A 20465-nucleotide genomic window follows, 5' to 3' on the forward strand; every position below is an offset into this window, starting at 1 on the left:
TATCGCAAAGCCACTTGCAATATTATTAAGACAAAGTGTAGATACGGCAAGATATATGATGAGCACAAATTAGCATATATTACCCCTACTTTCAAAAGTGGATCAAGACTAGAGGCAAGTAATTATAGGCCTGTGAGTCTAACATCACATATTATGAAAGTGTATGAAAGGGTAATGAAGAAAATATTATGAAACATTTAATAAAAAATAATTTGTTTAATAAAGGGGACAACATGGTTTCGTACCCGGAAAAAGTACACAAACCCAACTGTTAGTCCACCGTGAAAACATATTCAAAAATATGAAAAGCGGAAATGAAAACAGATGTGGTTTATTTAGACTTGCAAAAGCTTTGATAAAGTAGACCATAATATATTAGCGAAGAAAATTAGAAAACACAATATCGTGGATAAAGTAGGAAGATGGTTAAAAGAATTTTTACACAACAGAAAACAGATAGTTATTGCAAACGACGAGAAATCGGATGAAGCCAAGGTAATATCCGGTGTGCCGCAAGGTACGGTGTTAGCTGCAATACTGTTTGTTATTGTGATTGAAGACATAGACAATAATGTTAAGGATTTCGGTAGTGAGTTTAATTCGCAGATGACACAAGAATAAGTAGAGAAATTACTTGTGATGGAATTCAAGATAGGAACGCTGCTACAAAGAGACCTTAACAAGTATATGATTGGGCAGAGGTAAATAGGATGGTATTTAACTCTGATAAATTTGAATCAATAAATTATGGAGACAGAGAAAGAAAGCTATATGCATATAAGGGACCTAATAATGAGACCATCACAAATAAGGAAGCAGTTAAAGACCTTGGTGTGATGATGAATAGGAACATGTTATGCAATGATCAAATAGCAACTCTGTTGGCAAAATGTAAAGCAAAAATGGGAATGTTGTTACGGCACTTCAAAACAAGAAAACTGAACACATGATTATGCTTTATAAAACATATGTTCGTAGTCCACTTGAATATTGCAATATGATATGGTACCCACACTATCAAAAGGATATTGCCACAAATAGAGAGTGTACAAAGGTCCTTTACAGCTAGAATAGAAGAAGTTAAGAACCTAGACTACTGGGAAAGACTACAATTCTTAAAATTATATAGTCTAGAAAGGAGAAGAGAAACGCTACATGATAATTCAGGCATGGAAACAGATAGAAGGAATAGCAGAAAAATATCATGGAACTAAAAATATCAGAAAGAGAGCAAGCAGAGGTAGATTAATAGTGCCCAAAACTATACCAGGAAAAATAAGGAAAGCACACGGACATTAATCCACTACGCACCAGCATCGATAATGCAGCGTCTATTCAATGCGTTGCCAGCTCATCTGAGGAATATCAGGAGTGAGCGTAGATGTGTTTAAGAATAAGCTCGACAAATATCTAAACTGCATCCCAGACCATCCAAGATTGGAAGATGCAAAATATACCGGAAGATGTACTAGCAACTCTCTGGTAGACATTAGAGGTGCCTCACACTGAGGGACCTGGGGCAACCCGCCGAACAAGATGTGAAGTCTGTAAGGTAAGGTCTGTCCCCACTTTCTAAGTAAGTATGTGTCTCTTTCCTCCACCAAGGGTGTCAATCAGCTAAGTATATATCTGGCAGGGAAGTTCATGTACAAAAATGATATTGTTAGTATACAATAAAGTTTTGTACATACTTACCTGGCAGATATATACGATTGATGGCCCGCCCAGCCTCCCCTCAGGAGACAGGTGGAAGAAAATAACCTGACAAGAAAGGGGGACTGGTTCTTACACCCGCCTCCCAGCGGCGGGTAAGGTAGATCACCTGACCTACCTGTAGCGTGTGCCGCGAGTTTTGAATTTTCTGTCGTGACGTCAGAGACCTAAGCTAAGTATATATCTGCCAGGTAAGTATGTACAAAACTTTATTGTATACTAACAATATCATTTTTATTCATAAATTCACAATAAATCAAAATATTGTGCTAGAGACTTCCAATTTGTTGCAAAATGAATGTAAATGCTTGAATATTACTAGAATATAAGTGTTTTAGCTTACAATTGTGTTTTTCGACCATTTCGGTAGAGTCAAAGTTGACCGAAGGTTGAAAATTGTCACTTATCATTTTTTATATGAAAATATTTCAAAATTGACAAAAGCTACAACCATGGGTTGTTTTTAGTTGTATTGTGCATGAAATTGCGCACATTTTCATATATAAAACTTTATGTAACGGCTAATTTAAAATGGTGCAAACATTACCACAAATCGCATGTATGATTTTTTCGGAAGAGTTACCGCGCAGACGTAAGGAAAAAGTTTTTTCATAAATTCACCATAAATCGAAATATTGTGCTAGAGACTTCCAATTAGTTGCAAAATTAAGGTAAATGATTGAATATTACTAAAATATAAGAGTTTCAGCTTACAATTGCGTTTTTCGACCATTTCGGTAGAGTCAAAGTTGACCGAAGGTTGAAATTTTGGCACTTATCGATATTTATATGAAAATATCTCAAAACTGATAAAAGCCACAATCATGAGTATTTTATTGTTGTATTCTGCATAAAAATGCGCACATTTTCATATATAATACTCCATGTAACGGCTAATTTAAAATGGTACAAAAATTATGTCAAAGTGACGAAATAATTTCCGAGATGTGTCACAGATACTTTTTAGTGCGGCAAGAAAGAAATTCGGCGCTTGCGCGCCTGCGTAACGAATGTAAACAAAACAACAACCTTGATCCGTGAAACTCCCAGCTATCCCCCAAGGCGTGATTGTTTCAAGAGTTTTCGGCTGGTAGGCCTAAAAGTATTTTTCCGCGAATTTTTAATAAAACTTTTGTATGTCGACGTAAAATACGTCCAGTCGGCACCCGAGAGACAAAAAATGTCGACGTAAAATACGTCTAGTCGGCGTTTAAGGGTTAAGGTGTCTGTATGGTTTCTGGGGCGAGTGAAACCACTACCAGAGGTCCTTTGCCATTTAGATTCATCCTTCTTCAATATCCCTTATCTACAGAGGAGCCGATCTAAGGCCCACTACTTGCTACCGTTACAGCTAGCGCTTCTGACGTCATTCCTTTCGATAGCACGATCCACACCGCATGTGTTTTTCTGCTCTGTGTTGTGTTCTCTTCGGAATTCTTCTTTTTACGCCATGGAACGTCAAGCTTCTACTGCATCCAAGTTAAGTACTGTTATTAATGTTTAACACCATTTAGGGACTGCCCTGGGCACGTTTAACCGATTTGTTTAGGTATTTATTTAGGTTTTTATGGACGGCGTCCCATGCGGCACTGTCCCCACGCCGCCATTTGCGGCTCGCTCCTGCGTGTTACTTTGTTTCGTGCCCCATTCGGTCCCCTATACCGTTTGGGCTCGATTCTTGTTTAGCAGTACATTCTTATGATTGTGATGATGCATTTATTGACGTTTTATTCTTTATCCACACGGGGGATGCTATCCGAGCTCACACTCAGCTCGTAGCCTACGTCGTTTCCTTTTAGCTTAGAATTTCATGCATGTATGTTTATTTTAGTTGTCAGGTTACTTCTTTGTTAGGCACCCTTTCGAAGGACTCTGGTTCTTCTCCCTTGTCCTCGAGCCACCCTGGCCGCCTGCCCCGCGTTTTTTCGTCACGGCATATAGGCTAGTTGCTCGGAGTCGCCAGGCTCGTCCATCCTTCTCGGTTGGCTTGACCCAGCTTCTCCAGGACATTTCTCTTTCTCTACCATCTAAAATTTTCTTCCTTTCCCCCCGTGTTAGGATAGGATGTTTATTTTGTATTTCTCATGTTCATCGAGACGGCCTCCTCTCATCGCGTGGTTAACCACCCGGCCGAGAGTTCCAGGCGACTGCGTATGAACCACCCCGCGTTGGTCCTTCCAGCACCTCTTCCCCCACCTTGGGGGGAGGTACGCTCACTCACGCTGTCTGAGGCAGCCGATCCAAGCATCCTCCCTTCCCTCCCTCTCTCGAGGGGGACAGGGGAGGTAGCTGGAGGGCTCTCGGCGAGCGGGTCGGCTCCCTGCTGTTCTCCCCAATAGAGTAGGGGGGACCCTGCTCGGCCAAGCCTCGGTTGGGCTCAGCTCTCCTCAGCTTTCGGGTTGCGTTCTCCTACCGCTAGTCACCATCCCCTCCCGCTCCGGTGGATCAGGACCCTGGCGCAGCCAGGTCCGCTTTAGGTTGGTGATATGCTAAGGAGGCTCCGGCCTCCATACAAGAGTACGCTTTTTGCATGCATGGTTTTACATATATATAACATCCATTATCTTTAGTTTAAGTTTGGCGGAGTCCCCGCTACCCCTCTAGGGATATCCACCAACTTATCCTAGTTTTAAGTTTATTGACGGCGGAGTTATCAAACTCCGCTGTTTTTGTGTTGGTCCCCTCCTGCTCCTCACCCGGTGTTTGGACTACTCCTCGCTCTGGTGTATGGATTAGGTGGTCTTCCTGATTCAGTGACTACACTGTTCTCCGGCATTGCCGTAGATACACTGTTTCAAGCTGTTCTACCGATCCTGTCGGACGACTCACCACAATACACGGTCAAAGAGCAGGTAGAGACTGAACCTTGTGTTCCGGTGTTATGACATATCACAATCACGGACTTAGTCCGGAACGTTAGTGATGATACTCACATGTCATTTCACTTACAGGTCACCCATTGTATGGAGTCAGGCTGTAATGCCGTTCTGCAAGACCCCTGTGGGCACGAGGTCTGCCGGACCCACGCCACCTGCGCGATCCGCTTCAACGAGTCCCTGGTGTGGCACCATGAGAGTTGCCTGATATGCTACAAGTTCGTAGACCAGGTCTCCTCTGAGGTGGGTGGCGTTTCAAAGTCTACACAGGAATGCAATGAGTACCAATGACAGATATAGTCTTTGATATGTCCATTAAGTTAAGTCATAGTTTAATCTAAGTATTCTTAAGTATTAACACTAACCCTCTCTTTCAGGGCGCCCAAGCAATCCGAGAGACTGCTCTTACCACCCTGAAGGCCTGGGTTGGTGGGTTTGGCCGCAATGTTACCAAGGGCCAACCCTACATCCTCTCCAAGGAGATGGCCACCCTCATCTTCCCCGGCGGGAAGAGTACCTCCTACGGGGACCCCGAAGCGGCGGCTCCCCTGATCGCTTCCATCCAGGAGGAAGTTTCCCAGCCCTCAGAGGAGGCGGCGACGCAGGAGGTCGCCAAGGAAGTAGTTGCCCTAGACCTGGACCTCAAGCCCATGACGGTGGAAGGCATGGGCACAGGTAAGAATGTGAGTGAGGCAGGTACTGTAGGGGCTCAAGGGCTTTCCTTGAGCCCATCTAGAGCTTCTTCCCCTTCTACTTCAACCTCTTTCCAGGGATTCACCGGGGGGATTCAGTTGGTCAGACCGAAGTCCGCCCTGGCGATCCCTAAAGTCAAAGGCAAGCGAGACTTTAAAACGCTGCAGAAGTCCCTGTCAAAGAAGTCAGGTACCAGCCTTGCCCGTAAGTCTCCGGCTCACCATCCCGGAGCTGACAAGGCTAAGCTGACTTCTTACTCTATGCAGCAGATGGGTAGCATGGTCGGGAACTTCGTTCAATCCAAGTTCCAAGAGATGTTCGTGCAACTCTCATCTTCTCTGGAGGAGTCAGGGCAGTCTATCCGGGCTATCTCGGATAGGCTGGTTACCCAGGAGAACCTCATTGCAGGTCTCCGTGAAAACGCGTTGACAGGACTTCCACAGTCCGGCCTGGCAGCTCAAAGCTTGCTGATGCTGGACTCGTCTACCCTTCCTGCCTTTACCCCGAACAACCCTTGGAGGGTTGCTTCTTATGCTCCTTATGTGGACGGCATGCTGACGATCGAGGGCTGCGGAACTCGAAGGATTGAGGGTTTCGAGTTCCATCCGCAAGGATTACAGCCCTCTTTCATAGGCTATGTCCGCCTCACAGAAGCAGCTATGAAAGGGAAGACAAGGTCCCGAAAGAGACGGTAATTCTCTCCCGAAATCAGGCGCAGCAGGCATGGTTGCGTAACCTGGAGGAGTGGCAGTGTATCAACACCAAGGTTACTGCATTTAAGAGCCCCTTCACGATCTTCACCGTGGACGAGGAGACACCCATCCCGTTCACATCGAAGGTGGCAGAATTGACCTTGCAAGCCGCGATAAAGGACGAACCCATGCCCCAGCTCCGGGAGACAGAAACAACTTCCCTCCTGCTCCCCGGAACTGACGATCACTGGGTAGATCTTCCGGCCACTTTTCAGTGGGTAAGCTGAAGCCGGACTGCGCCATCACTCTATTCTTCGAGAGATTGCCCAGGCTGTCAGACAACCTCATCCAGACTGAGTATGACGCCAGGATGAGGCTCTGCAGGTCCATCAATTCGCTAGTGATGACAGAAGTATCGGCTCTAATATACGGAGAAGAGCCGTTATTCAAGATCATTGCCAAGTCACTTTTGTACTCGATGCAATGTGACTTGTATGATTTCGTCATAGCTAGACGGAATTGTAGGAAACATGTACTGGCGGAGGCCACGATCCGCCATGAGCCTAACAAGCTTTTAGCTTCATCCATTTTGGGCTCTGACCTCTTCCCAGCCTCTGTAGTGAACGAAGTTCACTGCGAGGCAGTCAGATTCAATCAGAGTCTAAGGGTTCGCTGGGGACTGTCACCAAACGCAAACCGGAGTCAGCTGGATCGAATCCCAAATCGAAAAAGAAGCCTAGGAAATTCCAGCCTTTCCAGGCTCCTCAACAGCAGACTCTAGTGCAAGTGGTTCCGGTATCACAAGTACCGCAACCTTCAACTTCTAAGTCGCAGCCACAACAGCAGTTTGTGCTACTGACACAATCGCCGAAACAGGCACAGGCTTCGACCTCCTACACTGTCTCCCCTGCCTACAACCCAGTGTTTGAAAGCCAGTCCTTTCAGCCCTTCAACAGGTTTGGCAGGGGTAGCAGAGCTAGAGGCGCCTTCCGTCAACGGGGCGGCGGAAGAGCCTCCAACCGAGGCAAGGGTTCCCGAGGAGGACGTGATGCACGCCCTTCCTCAAACCAGTGAGAATCCCCAGGTAGGAGGGAGACTGTTCCTCTTTCGTCACCGTTGGACAGCAAATGGGCCCAAAGCATTGTGTCCAAAGGTCTAGGATGGAGTTGGCTCAAAGGTCCCCCTCCATCCAACACCTTTCATCAACAACCAACAACGGAATTGGTAGAGTACTCTCAGGAACTCCTTCAAAAAGGAGTAGTGTCAAGAGTCAAGCATTTAAAATTTCAAGGTCGCTTGTTCAGCGTGCCAAAGAAAGGCTCAAACAAGTGAAGAATAATTCTAGACTTGTCCCGTCTGAACTTATTCGTTGCGACAAGTTCCGGATGCTGACCGTTTCACAGGTGCGGACCTTACTTCCCCGTGGGGCCGTCACCACCTCTATAGATCTTACAGATGCTTACTATCATGTTCCAGCAGCAAGACACTTCCGCCCGTTTCTAGGCTTCAGACTAGGAAACCAGGCCTTCTCTTTCAAAGTAATGCCGTTCGGGCTCAACGTAGCCCCCAGGATATTTACAAAACTGGCGGAGACAGTTGTTCAAGAACTAAGGTCTCAAGGAATGATGCTAGTAGCTTATCTGGACGATTGGCTCGTGTGGGCCACAAGCATCGAAGCATGCCGCAAAGCAACGGTCAAAGTAATCCGGTTTCTGGAACACCTAGGCTTCCAGATAAACTAAACCAAGTCCTGGCTAACACCGGAGTCCCGCTTCCAGTGGTTAGGCATTCAATGGGACTTTAACTACCACACTCTATCAATTCCGCCGTTGAAGAGGAGAGAAATAGCCAAAGCAACCAGACAATTTCTCAAGTGCAAGCAGACGTCCCGGAGGAACCAAGAAAGGATCTTAGGTTCTCTCCAATTTGCTTCAGTAACGGACGTTCTTCTAAAAGCCAAACTAAAGGACATAAACCGGGTTTGGCTTTCAAGAGCAAACAACAGATCCCGGGACAAACTAGCACCTATCCCAGCGATCTTACGAAAGAGACTCCGCCCGTGGACGGAGATCAAGAATTTGTCAAAGACAATTCCGCTCCAATTCCCTCCGCCGGCCTTAGTGATCCACACAGATGCATCACTAAGCAGCTGGGGAGGCTACTCACAGCACAAAATGGTACAGGGAACCTCCCTACCATTCCGCCAGCTTCATATCAATGTACTGGAAGCTATGGCAGTGTTCCTCACTCTGAAAAAGCTTCATCCAGCCAAGAAATCTCATATCAAACTGGTGCTGGACAGTGCAGTAGTAGTGCACTGCATCAACAGGGGAGGCTCCAAGTCGAGCCACGTGAACCATGTCATGATAGCCATATTTTCACTAGCAGACAGGAACAAATGGCACCTGTCAGCCACTCACCTAGCGGGAGTAAGAAACGTGGTAGCGGATGCACTATCACGTTCAGTTCCGCTGGAGTCTGAGTGGGTCTGTCAACTAGTACCAGGGCTTCAGGTAGATCTCTTCGCCACCAAGTCGAACCACAAACTCCCTTGTTATGTGGCCCCCAACCTGGACCCTCTGGCCTATGCCACAGACGCCATGGCTATAGACTGAAATCTATGGAAGAAGATTTACCTTTTTCCTCCAGTGAATCTTCTCTTGAAAGTTCTGAACAAACTCAGGACGTTCAAAGGCCACATTGCTCTAATAGCCCCCAATTGGCCCAAGAGCAATTGGTTCCCACATCTACTGGAATTGGGACTCTGCCCTCAACAGATCCCCAATCCCAAACTATCACAACTAGTGCAAACACGGACTGTGTTCGCTTCCTCAGGAATTCAGAAAGCCCTAACTTTATGGACTTCATGAAGTTTGCGGCACAAAGAGATGCTAATATCGATCCCCAGAACATCTTATTCTTAGAATCTGATAAACGGGAATGGACCTTGCGTCAATATGATTCAGCAGTTAAAAAACTAGCTGTATTCCTAAGGGACTCTAATGCACAAACCATGACCACGAATCTGGCCATATCCTTTTTCAGGACACTGTTTGAGAAAGGTTTAGCAGCTAGTACTATTACTACTACCAAGTCTGCCCTTAAGAAGATCTTCCAGTTTGGATTCAAAATAAATCTGACAGATTCTTATTTTTCATCTATCCCTAAGGCCTGCGCTAGACTCAGACCATCCGAGAGGCCCACATCTGTGTCATGGTTTTTAAATGATGTCCTTAAATTGGCCTCAGACACTAATAATGACTCATGTGACTATTTAGCTCTCCTGAGGAAAACATTATTCCTGTTAAGTCTGGCCTCAGGAGCCAGGATTTCCAAACTGTCGGCTCTATCTAGAGAATCAGGTCATATAGAGTTTCTCCCTTCAGGAGAAGTGTTACTTTCTCCAGATCGCCAATTTCTAGCTAAGAATGAGGACCCACTGGATAGGTGGGCCCCATGGAAAATTCTCCCACTTCCACAGGACCTGTCTGTCCTTATGTCCAGTTTCTTCTCTAAAAGCATATCTAAGTAGAACTGCCCTAAGATCTTCAGGCCCTCTGTTTATTAGGGAAAAGGGAGGCACCATTTCCTTAAAAGGAATTAGACAGCAAATTTTATACTTTATAAAACAAGCCAACCCGCAGTCCTTCCCACGGGTACATGATGTTAGGGCAGTAGCTACCTCTATTAATTATTTTCAACATATGAATTTTGATGATCTGAAGAATTACACAGGCTGGAAATCTCCGACAGTATTCAAACGCCATTATCTTAAATCCTTAGAAGCCCTTAAATTTCCAGCAGTGGCAGCCGGAAACACAGTTTCCCCTGACACTGCTTAATTAGTAGTAAGTAGTTTAACTTATATCTCTCTTTCCTACCTGCCTCGCTAGCATTCTTGCCGTAGCTCAGCCGTCAATGTAGCCATATTGTACCTTGGATGCCACATGTTGTATATGATTGTGATGTTTCCTTTTGTTTTGTTCCTAGGATTAGTCACAGTTTACATTTAAGCCTTGCTATTTACTCTTAAGTATGTGTTGTTTTTGTATTTTGATTTAGCATTAAGGCTCCAATTGCTCTATTGTTACTTGTCTGGTACTATTTCACGTAGCGACAGAGGCTGAGCCCAGAAAAGGAATTTTGACAAAGGGAAAATCTATTTCTGGGCAAGGGCCTGTGTCGCCCAGTGAAATCCCACCCTTCCATTTTACCCCCCCCCCTTTCTTGGCCCAAGCTTGGGTGCTATCTGCAGGAATGACGTCAGAGGCGCTAGCCGTAACGGTAGCGAGTAGTGGGCCTTAGATCGGCTCCTCTGTAGATGATATTGAAGAAGGATGAATCTAAATGGCAAAGGACCTCTGGTAGTAGTTTCACTCGCCCCAGAAACCATACCGACACCTTAAATAAGGTGAGCGAGCCAGAATACTCTGGTATTTCCATATTAGCTTTTTTACTCTGGTGTTATAGCAATATTTATACCTTAGAAATGTGTGCTAAAGGGACATTTCACTGGGCGACACAGGCCCTTGCCCAGAAATAGATTTTTCCTTCGTCAAAATCCCTTTATTAATATTTTCAAATAATAATAATACTATAACTGTAATTATAAAAATCATATGAGATAGTATTTTAAAGAAATACTACAATAATCTTTCCATTTCACTCTTTCAAATATGGATAACTCTCTCTCTCTCTCTCGCTCTCTCTTTCTTTTACTGAGATGAGAGAATTTCTATGGTACATGTGTATATGTTTATTAATATTTTCACGTAATGATAATATTAATAGTTATAACTAATTTCAAAATTCATATGTAATAGTATTTTAAAAAAATAATATAATTATCCATTTCACTTTTTAACTCTCGGCCCTCTCTCGCTCTCTCTCTCTCTCAAGGTCTCTCTCTCATCTCTCCTCCTCTCTCTCTCGTCTCTCTCTCTCGCCTCTCTCTCTCTCTCTCTCTCTCTCTCTCTGTTATTGGCTGTAGGTATACATACATTTTTAATGGTAAAATGTTTAAGATGACTTTGAAATATGAATAATATAACCTCAAAGATTAATACAGTAATAGGTTAGTAATTTTAAGTATATTTGAAGTAGGATGTTATTTAAGGTATACATTTGGTATCTGAACTTTCAAGATAGGCAGTTATAAGCATTTTTAGTGGTGGTTCTAACTATTCGCGGGTTGTAACTATTCATGGGGGCTGGGGGGTCTGTTACACATCCCCCGCGAATACGGGTGGAACACTGTATGTTATGGTGCCATAACTCTACTATCGGCATAATCAGAACTCGGCACATTATAACGCCATAAATCACCAATTTTTTGGCACTAGACAAGTGCCATAAAACTGGATCACCATTAACTGAGTCCGCCGATAACCGGGGACTGCCTGTAATTTCATATGAGATATTTATTACATAACTAAGCCTTTGAAATAATGTGGTAATTTAATTACAAATAAACAGTTTACAAGTAAACAAGGCAATTCACGCCGATCGTAGGACGTTTCCTTCGTTCAGCTTCGCTCACTGTCTGTAAAGATATATTTATGAAGATTAGTATTGAAAAGTTGTGATACTTTTCATAGGAGAATACACCTACATGAATAATAAACCAAATAAAATTACCTTACAGTTAAGGGGGCCGGTCGGCTAATGCCGTTTTTTAACGACAGGACTTTGACATTCATACCACTTAATAAGGTGACTTGGGACATCTCCAAACCGCATATGATTTTCGCCTCTGACTTTCGGTTTTGTGACGCCAGGGCAATTTATCCCGAAAATAACCATTTTTCAAATTCTATCTCCTCTCTTGATATTTAATATTAAGACCTGGGATTACTACCATATATAGACCTGATGTAGACCTCCAATCAAATGGAGAGGTTTTTTTCTAAAAGTCATTTTATTGCTAGATATGAATTTTTCAATATGGTAAAAAAATAAACCCTTTAAATCACGAGAAAAAAATTTATAAAAAAAAAAGACGAAACAAAAATTGGAAAAAAGGGCTCTATTTGATTGTTCTATAATGTCTTTCTGAGTTATATACCAAATTCCAATGTTATAGCTTTAAAACTAAGTGAGGAGATAGATTTTGAAGGTCAATAAAGTATAGTTTTGAGATACGGGCGTTCAAAGTTTTCCTTCGTATTTCTATAAAGACAATGTTAATAAATAATGATTATTATGAATGTATATTTCTTTTTTGTGTATTAATAAACCAAAACTATTTTATTTATCATAATTTAATCATAAATGATGATCCCTTTGCTCATATATCGTAGCCTGGGGCACTGCTTGAGGCAAGATGGGGCACTCCTTCCTACGTAACCCCCTCTCTCCCCTTCACTAACTCTGCTTATTACAGCGAATTTTCTTCTGTATGTTAGCGAGATGTTTTCCTTGCATTTTCCTCTTTAGCATGATGACATTCTTGCCGAAACAAAGATAAACAAACATAAATGCAAGAGAATGTCAGAGGTGAAACTTGAAGGTGTACTCTTTTTACAAAGACAATTTAATAAATCATGATTATTATGAATTTCATATTCCATTTTGGGTATTAAAAAACCAAAACTATGTTATTTATCATAAATGAAGATCTCTTTGCTCAATGATCGTAGCCTTGGGCACAGTGTGACGTGTGCTGTCAGGCAAGAAGGGGGCGTTACTAAGCAACCCTCCCCTTTCTCTTCACTAACTACGCATATATTACGATACTCTGTAATAATACTTGAGCGATTTTTCTTCGTCTGTATGTTAGCGAGATGTTTTCCTTGTCTTTTCCTCATTGGCATGATGAACTTCTTGCTGAAACATACATAAACATACGTAAAAGCAAGCGAATATCACGAGGTGAAACTCGAACGTGTAGTCTTCTTGAAATCTGTGTTCCTACTGATTCATGGTTGAACCAGACAGTCAGATACTCGCTTCTGCGAGCCACGGAATCTCTACAGATGCCATTTCTCACAATTTCTTTGCCAATAGTAATTATCAAAATTTACGATAACAGAAGAAATATTGCATTTTCTTGTACGGATGAATGTTTTAGGCTTATTGAGTTATGTTTACTAATTACCCTGTAACTACGAAAGTGAGAGGAGTTTTGACGAAATATTTCGTATACGTATTCTCAATTGCCATATGAAGCTCCATGAATTTTTTCATGACTTTGCATTTTTCGCCCTATACCACCATATATTTGGGGTTCCGGCCGGCCTCCTTAAGCAACTGAGGTTTACATTAGTATCAGGAAAGGTCGATACACCGAAACCAAACATAATCACGAAATGAATGTTAAACCTAATATACATTTGCCCAGTCATAATATGAGAAACTATCCTTCATAAATATAGTCACTCAAAACGACATTAATGTAGTATATGATTCTCTTGCCCAAGTATTTACAATGTGAATTTATGACTAGGCTATAGCTACTAGTCAAAGAGCTATGTTACCTGAAAGGATAAGAGAATACAGAGATATAAACATACATAATTGACCACAAAATCTTTTATGAATTTTCTTAACATTACAAATGACAAAGAGGAAAACTTTGATAGGCAACACAAGGCACTGAGAGTTTGCAATGATAACCTTAAAAATAAGCCCTATTTATTCTTAGTGCTCACCCTTTTCAAACCTTGCACAAAAGCATTGCAGATGGATTTTGGCAAATGGTCACAAGAGGGTGACGGAGACCAGGGGTCCCAAAATATGTCTTTAGCCTAACATAGGCATATCGAACAAATATAAGTACATAGTATGGACCTTTCCGGTGAGTAAGGTCTCTCCTCTGATTGTCCGGCTGCTTCACTCCTCGTCGCCAGTTTCACTCAAGTAAAAGCATATGAAAGGAGGAGGAGTTAGCAAACTATGCATCTTAATAGCTTGGATGGCAGGAAAGACAGTTTAATGGTACCAAGAGTAGGGCATTACAATACCAAAGTCTTAATAATTACTAGTCTTACCTGTCGCCATGTGAAAATATAAAATATTTCGTACAGACCCCATCGCCAGTCTCAAATCAAGGTTTGACCAAAAGTTTGGTCCATGAAATAGTGAGTACTATAGCCCAGTTATGGGCAGCTTTTAAAATCCTAATGGACAAAGTGAATGATAGGAGTGCCAGTGAAATGTTAGTGGAGGAGGTGGCTGCTCGTCCCGCTGACTCTCTTAGGCAAAGGTCACTTTCACACACTTCTTAGCCTGGGAGGAGTCATACTGGAAGCCCAAGGGAAGTCAGTGGGGTCTGCCCATGGGTAGTCACCCCCTCAGTCAAGCCTATTATTACATCCCAGGTTGCGACAGACAGCCATTCAAAAGGTGTCTGCTATATATGGAAGTGAGTTATCTGTCCTCTAGTTTGGAAGTGTCCAGCCCTTAAAAGAGGTCACCAGTGGCATTTTGTTGATGAGTCTTGGCTGTTGAAAAGGCCTGCAGTGGATACAGTCCACTCTTTTTAGTGCCAGGCTGGTCTCTCCTCTTCAGCCTCATCCCTTTCATAGCAGCAGACAAAGGGTCCAGCCTAGACCTTGGACAAATGTGTGATTCTCAACTTGTCCTTTTAAGAAGTCCTCCTCTAAGTCTTCTTTGCGAAAGTGAGGACTCAGTCCTCCATGCTCTATTAGGGGCCAGAGTCCTCCATTCTTGCGAGAGATGGAGCACAAAGGGAGCTGAACAATGGATTGTGAAGGTCCTGAAGGACAGCTACTCCATCTCATTCAGGGAGAAGCACCCTTAGTCAATACTCCCATCGTATTGACTGCCTACTCAGTAAGCTCGGAGAGGTATTCGGCCCTCTCAGGAGTAGTTTCATCATTCCTCAGGAAGAGAGCAGTAGAGATGGTCCAGGATGTCAGGTCAGAAGGATTTTACAATCATCTTTTTATTTTTTTGTAGTCTCCAAGTCATTGGGAGGTTGGGAACCTGTCTTAAACATCAGCGCCATGAATTGCTTCATCCAGAAAATGAAATTCAGGATGGAAACGAACCAGACTGTCCTGTCATCCATTCACCTGGGTGTTTGGATGACAACCATCAGAAGTCTTCACTTGAGTTCTCACCCCCCTCACAAAGTGGCTCCATCTTATGGGAATCAATAGCTCTCTCACTTTGGACAATTGGCTCCTTTTAATCCCCTTTTGAGGGAGAAGTGTATGGAGGACTTTTGGAAAACCCTTCTCTTAGCCCAAGAATTAGGATTACTAATCAATATGCTGAAGTCCCAGCTGTCTCCAAACAGGAGGTAGTACTTTATTTGGGGATGATGATAAACTGAATTTTTGGGCTTTTCTGTCCCCTAAGAAAGTAGAATTCTGTCTGCAGGCAGTGACTGAATTCATGGTGGACCTTTGGAAAACCCTTCTCTAAGCCCAAGAATTAGGACTACTAATCAACAAGCAGAAGTCCCAGCTGTCTCTGTAACAGGAGACACTTTATTTGGGGATGACAATAAACTGAATTTTTGGGCTTTTCTGTCTCCCAGGAGATTAGAATGCTGCTTGCAGACAGTGACCAAATTCCTTTCTCTCCAATCCTGCTCAGCCAACAAATGGAAGAGCCTTCTGGGTACTTTGGCTTTCATAGAGCAGTTTGTCACTCTGGGACGACTCCACATGAGAGTGCTACAATTCTTCCTGAGAGCCAGCTGGAACAGGAGAGCGATCTAGACACATTCATTTTTCCTGTTATCTCGCCTTAAAACTCCCTCTGAGATTGGAAACATTGCTTGCCAATCTATGTTAGTTTTGTTTGGTGGTGAGAGCACATCTTCCGTGGCTACTTTGCGATACAACACGTTCACTAAGGTGACCTGTGCTAAGTCATTTGTGACACCTGAATGGCTACCCCCAATAGATTCCTCAACCAAATTTCACAGCCTCCAATGGATCCATTAGGCTGGGGTTGGAGACATGAGAACAATCGCTTAATTCCTATTATGTCAGATATGAATACTGCACCTGACAGTCTACTAAAGATGATAAACTGTAACTGCACAGCTGCTTGCAATACCTCCTGCTGCAGTTGTAGAAAACATGGTCTTCCATGCATATCAGCATGTGGATCTTGTCAGATTACATCATGTGACAATATGCCTGGAGATGTATCTTTGGAACTAGAGGACAGTGATGAAAACTAGGGCCAATTGCTGACTATAGATGTTTGGAATAGACAGTTTCTGGTTTGAGACAATATAATTTGTGCCTTTGTAGACTAACAATTAGCATTCACGACTTCTAGCTGTGTTCCATATTAGGCTATTATTAGTTAAAATCTCAGACAACCTTTAGAAAGCCCTTGGAATACATAAGACACTTGCTTCCAATTGGAATACTAAAGAAATTAATCTAATTTAGGTTTTTTTCATTTATTTATTTAATAATGGGTAGGTAGCCATTTTGAAAGTAACCTAGTTTTCATGCACTTCTGATGGTCTCATATTGGTAGTTTTTTTTTCTCTCTCTCTCATGTCAGATACATGTAATAGAACTGAAAACTGCTGTTAGACCTTTTGTTAGAATTTTTTTAGGGTCATGTGACACATTGACCTCCTATTCATGTATTTTCGTAATGTTTTGATAGCACGCTAATGTCTGGTAATTTAATTTGCGACAAAGGGTCATGAAAAGTAGGATTAAACTACTGTTCATGGAATCTGCTTGTTTTCCTTCATCTGTGCCTTTTAACGCACACACACACAACACACACACATACATGTATACATAGTATATGTGTATGTATATATATATATATATATAATATATTATATTATATTAATAAATATATTAATTATATATATATTATATATCTATATAGATATATAATTATCATATATATATATTATAATATATATTATATATATATATATATATATAATATATATATATATATATATATATATATATGATATATATAGATATATATATATATTATATATATATATGTGTGTGTGTGTGTGTGTGTGTGTGTGTGTGTGTGTGTGTGTGTGTGTGTGTGTGTTAAAAGGTGCAGATGAAGGAAAACAAGCAGATTCCATGAACAGTAGTTTAATGTGTGTATGTATGCTTGCGCATACAATGGACCCCGTATTTGTGGGGGATGTGTACCAGACCCCCACCCCCCACATAGTTAAAACCCACGTATATTTAGAGCCCCCTCAAAAAATGCTTACAACTGCCTATCTTGAGAGTTCAAATACCAAATGTAAACCTTAAATCACATCCTACTTCAAACATACCTTAAATTTATCCTATTATATACTGTATCAATCTTTGAGATTATATTAGTACAGCCAACAACACAGAAAGAGAGAGAGAGAGAGAGAGAGAGAGAGAGAGAGACTATTGAATCTGCAACATCATATATCTGACCATCAGGAATGAAATTATGAATTATTTCTGAGACAGAGAATAATAGTGGAGAGAGAGAGAGAGAGAGAGAGAGAGAGAGAGAGAGAGAGAGAGAGAGAGAGAGCGAAATAATATTGGGGAGAGAGAGAGCGATAGCGAGAGAGAGATAGAGAGCGAGAGATAGAGAGAGATAAAATAGTGGAGAGAATGAGAGAGAGGAGAAGAGAGGAGAGAGAGAGAGAGAGAGGAGAGAGAGAGAGAGAAAGACTATTGAATCAGCAACATTATATATCTGACCATCAGGAGTGAAGTTATGAAATATTTCTGAGGCATAGAGAATAATAATGAAGAGAGAGAGAGAGAGAGAGAGAGAGAGAGAGAGAGAGAGAGAGAGAGAGAGAGAGAGAGAGAGAGAGAGAGAGAGATAAAATGTCATGATTGAGACTAAGGGCAACTTCATTTCTTGTAAGTGGAGACTTTACTACACCCACAAATGTTCCTCATCAGCATTCAGAGCAATCTGGTTTTCCAGGCCCACAACCATATCACTTATATACACTAAAATTAACACTACCCTGTGGAATTCCAGACACAAAAGTTCGAGGTTTTTAAAAGATCCTTTCAACACCAAGTTGCTGCCTACTTGTAAGGAAATCCTGAAGTAAATCTAAATTTACCCACTTCAAGAGTCTGCAGTATTTATAAATTGAAAGCAGCACCAAAATCTATTTGAATACTCTACACTCAAAACTCTTATCTGAAGACATGGGAAAGAAAGTCCACATGGCTTTAAGGAGATCATGTTAGAGCAACTTTAAAACATTAAAAAACTACAGTTTAAACTTCACGAGAAGGGCAGTTAAAGTTAAAAGAAAGAAGAGGCTCCCCTGAAATTTTGAATATAGGGAAGTACTCTTAAGTGACTGACTTGGTAAGTGTTCAGGATGTGTCAGTCAATGTTTGAAGGTCAGCATGTAGAGATTGTCAGCTATTTTCATCAGTATCATTCCAGGATGTTGGGATTTTTACCTTGGCCCACTGAGAATCAGTGTACAATTAGTGCAGTTATTTTTTTTTCTATTTTAAAAGGCTACTCTTGGAGCTTATATCCAGAGCTAAATTTAATTGCTCATCTCATGAAAGTTTGGTGATGTTCCAAAAATGTATGGCTTGATTAGTATTAGCTGATTGATTTACTTTTTTTTTTATATATAATTTTACTGGAATTATTTTTATAACTTTCAGAGTGGAAACCCAGGAGATATAAAAGCAGTTTTCATGATTAGCAATGCTGTGAGAGATGTAACCAGTGCCACTCTAAAGGATATCATTCAGGCTTCCAAATTTCAATACTGTGTTGTAATTACTTCAGCTAATCCAAATGTTCATGCTTATGCTCGATATGGAGGACGAGAAACAGACGAAAGTTTGTTGATAAGTCAACTTGAGCAGGATATACTGACGTGGATGGGGAACATGGTAAGGTATAGTTGTTACATGCTTTATCATAGGAGTGTTGTTGGCATTTGTATACTATATCTATGTTTATAGGTATACCCAATAATCATAGGTTTGGCTGTTAGTTTTGAATTCATAAAAAATAGGACATTTGCAAATATGAATGTAATAATAAGGTATTGATATTTTCTAAAAATAAATTGGTGTCTTGGAGTGCATTACTTTTGTCCTTGCAACATAGTACCAGAATAAAGGAAATTGGTAAAATATCTGATGAATGGTTCTACCGCAATTGAAATGAAGACTACTATGCAAAGGACTTCCTATTTTTTTCAGAATTTTAATAAGATGATGCAGCATATTGTACAGTATATATTGAATGGTCACTGATTACCCATGTAAGGTTATACCTTTTTTAATGCTTGTGTTTTCCATTTCATTAAGAATAATTGAGTTTTATTAAAAATAGTGGTCTTATTTTGTTATTTAGCTTTTAAAGAGAACGTGCTTATTTTTTCTTTACATTTGATTGCAAGATGAAACATCATTGTTAGATATGACTTGATTAATCATAAAAATTACATTGACTCCTCCAGATTGAATACTATATCTTTTCAGAATTACACTGTGGAAATCATCTACTTGCCACTTGTTATTGTGCCGTACTCTGAAAATCTATTTTTTATGCCTCCTTTTTCTGAAATTTACCCCTTAATGGAAGGAGATGTTCAGAGAATAGCAAAATTACAACAGCAGTGCGGAACCAAGGGGGAAAAGATGAAACCAGTTGAATCGTTAGGTAAGCTTTATTTTTTTTTTTTACTAACTTTTGCTTCTACTTCTGCCGTATTTAAATTAACTTTGCAGCAACTTTTAGGTGTAGTTAGTAACAGCTTCTTAAACTGAAATTTTATACATTCAACTTACCTGTCAGATATATACATAGCTATTGACTCCGTCTTCCTGACAGAAATTCGAATTTCGCGGCACGCGCTAGAGGTAGGTCAGGTGATCTACCTGCCTGCTGCTGGGTGGCAGGAATAGGAACCATTCCCGTTTTCTATCAGATTTTCTCTGTCGGCCATATTGTAAACATACGTTTGCGGTACCTCCTGACTTGATTTTCATGTTTCATCGCCATCGATCTTCTGGGCTGTCTTTTGCAGGGAAGTACTGGGTCTTTGGCTCAGCATACGCTTTTATTAACTTTTTAATGAATTTGGCTTCGAAAAATTTCGAAGAATATATAACGTGTAACTACCGAAATTATCAATAGAGACACACATAGTTTGCAAGAAAGGGAAATATTAATATTTATTCATTAATACGTGTAATAAGTGTTAGAATTGATTGAGGAAATAAAACTGACTTCCTACTTTAGGAGTCATGTAACGAGCATGCAACCTAGATACGGTGGGTAACCATCGAGATACGAGCGTCCTGTGATACGAGTGCTTTCTTTGAGACCGAGTGTAATTCGTCCAAATTTTGCCTTGAGATCCGACTGTGTCCCTGGAGATCCGAGTTGGTTCGGGGGGGACGCCACCGCTAGTTGGCGTTCGCGGGCAGCATCAGCTGGGAGCATCCCACGAGCTCACTCGCACGCGTGACCGACAGATTTAAGTTGTGTTTGTGAGCTGTACTCGTGTTTTCGCTCTTTTTCA

At 41.5% G+C, this 20465-nt stretch overlaps 1 protein-coding gene across 1 annotated transcript in view; it reads left to right on the forward strand.

The window, feature by feature from the left end:
- Positions 1–20465, forward strand: part of LOC135201639 (sec1 family domain-containing protein 2-like) — a 238259-nt gene that overhangs the window by 71221 nt on the left and 146573 nt on the right. Inside the window, exons 3-4 of the mRNA XM_064230729.1 lie at positions 18589–18822; positions 19420–19600. Coding sequence (XP_064086799.1) covers positions 18589–18822; positions 19420–19600 — 415 coding nt within the window. The remainder of the gene's footprint in view (positions 1–18588; positions 18823–19419; positions 19601–20465) is intronic.

Source organism: Macrobrachium nipponense, chromosome 28 (assembly GCF_015104395.2).
Source record: "Macrobrachium nipponense isolate FS-2020 chromosome 28, ASM1510439v2, whole genome shotgun sequence".
Classification (NCBI taxonomy): Eukaryota; Metazoa; Arthropoda; class Malacostraca; order Decapoda; family Palaemonidae; genus Macrobrachium; species Macrobrachium nipponense.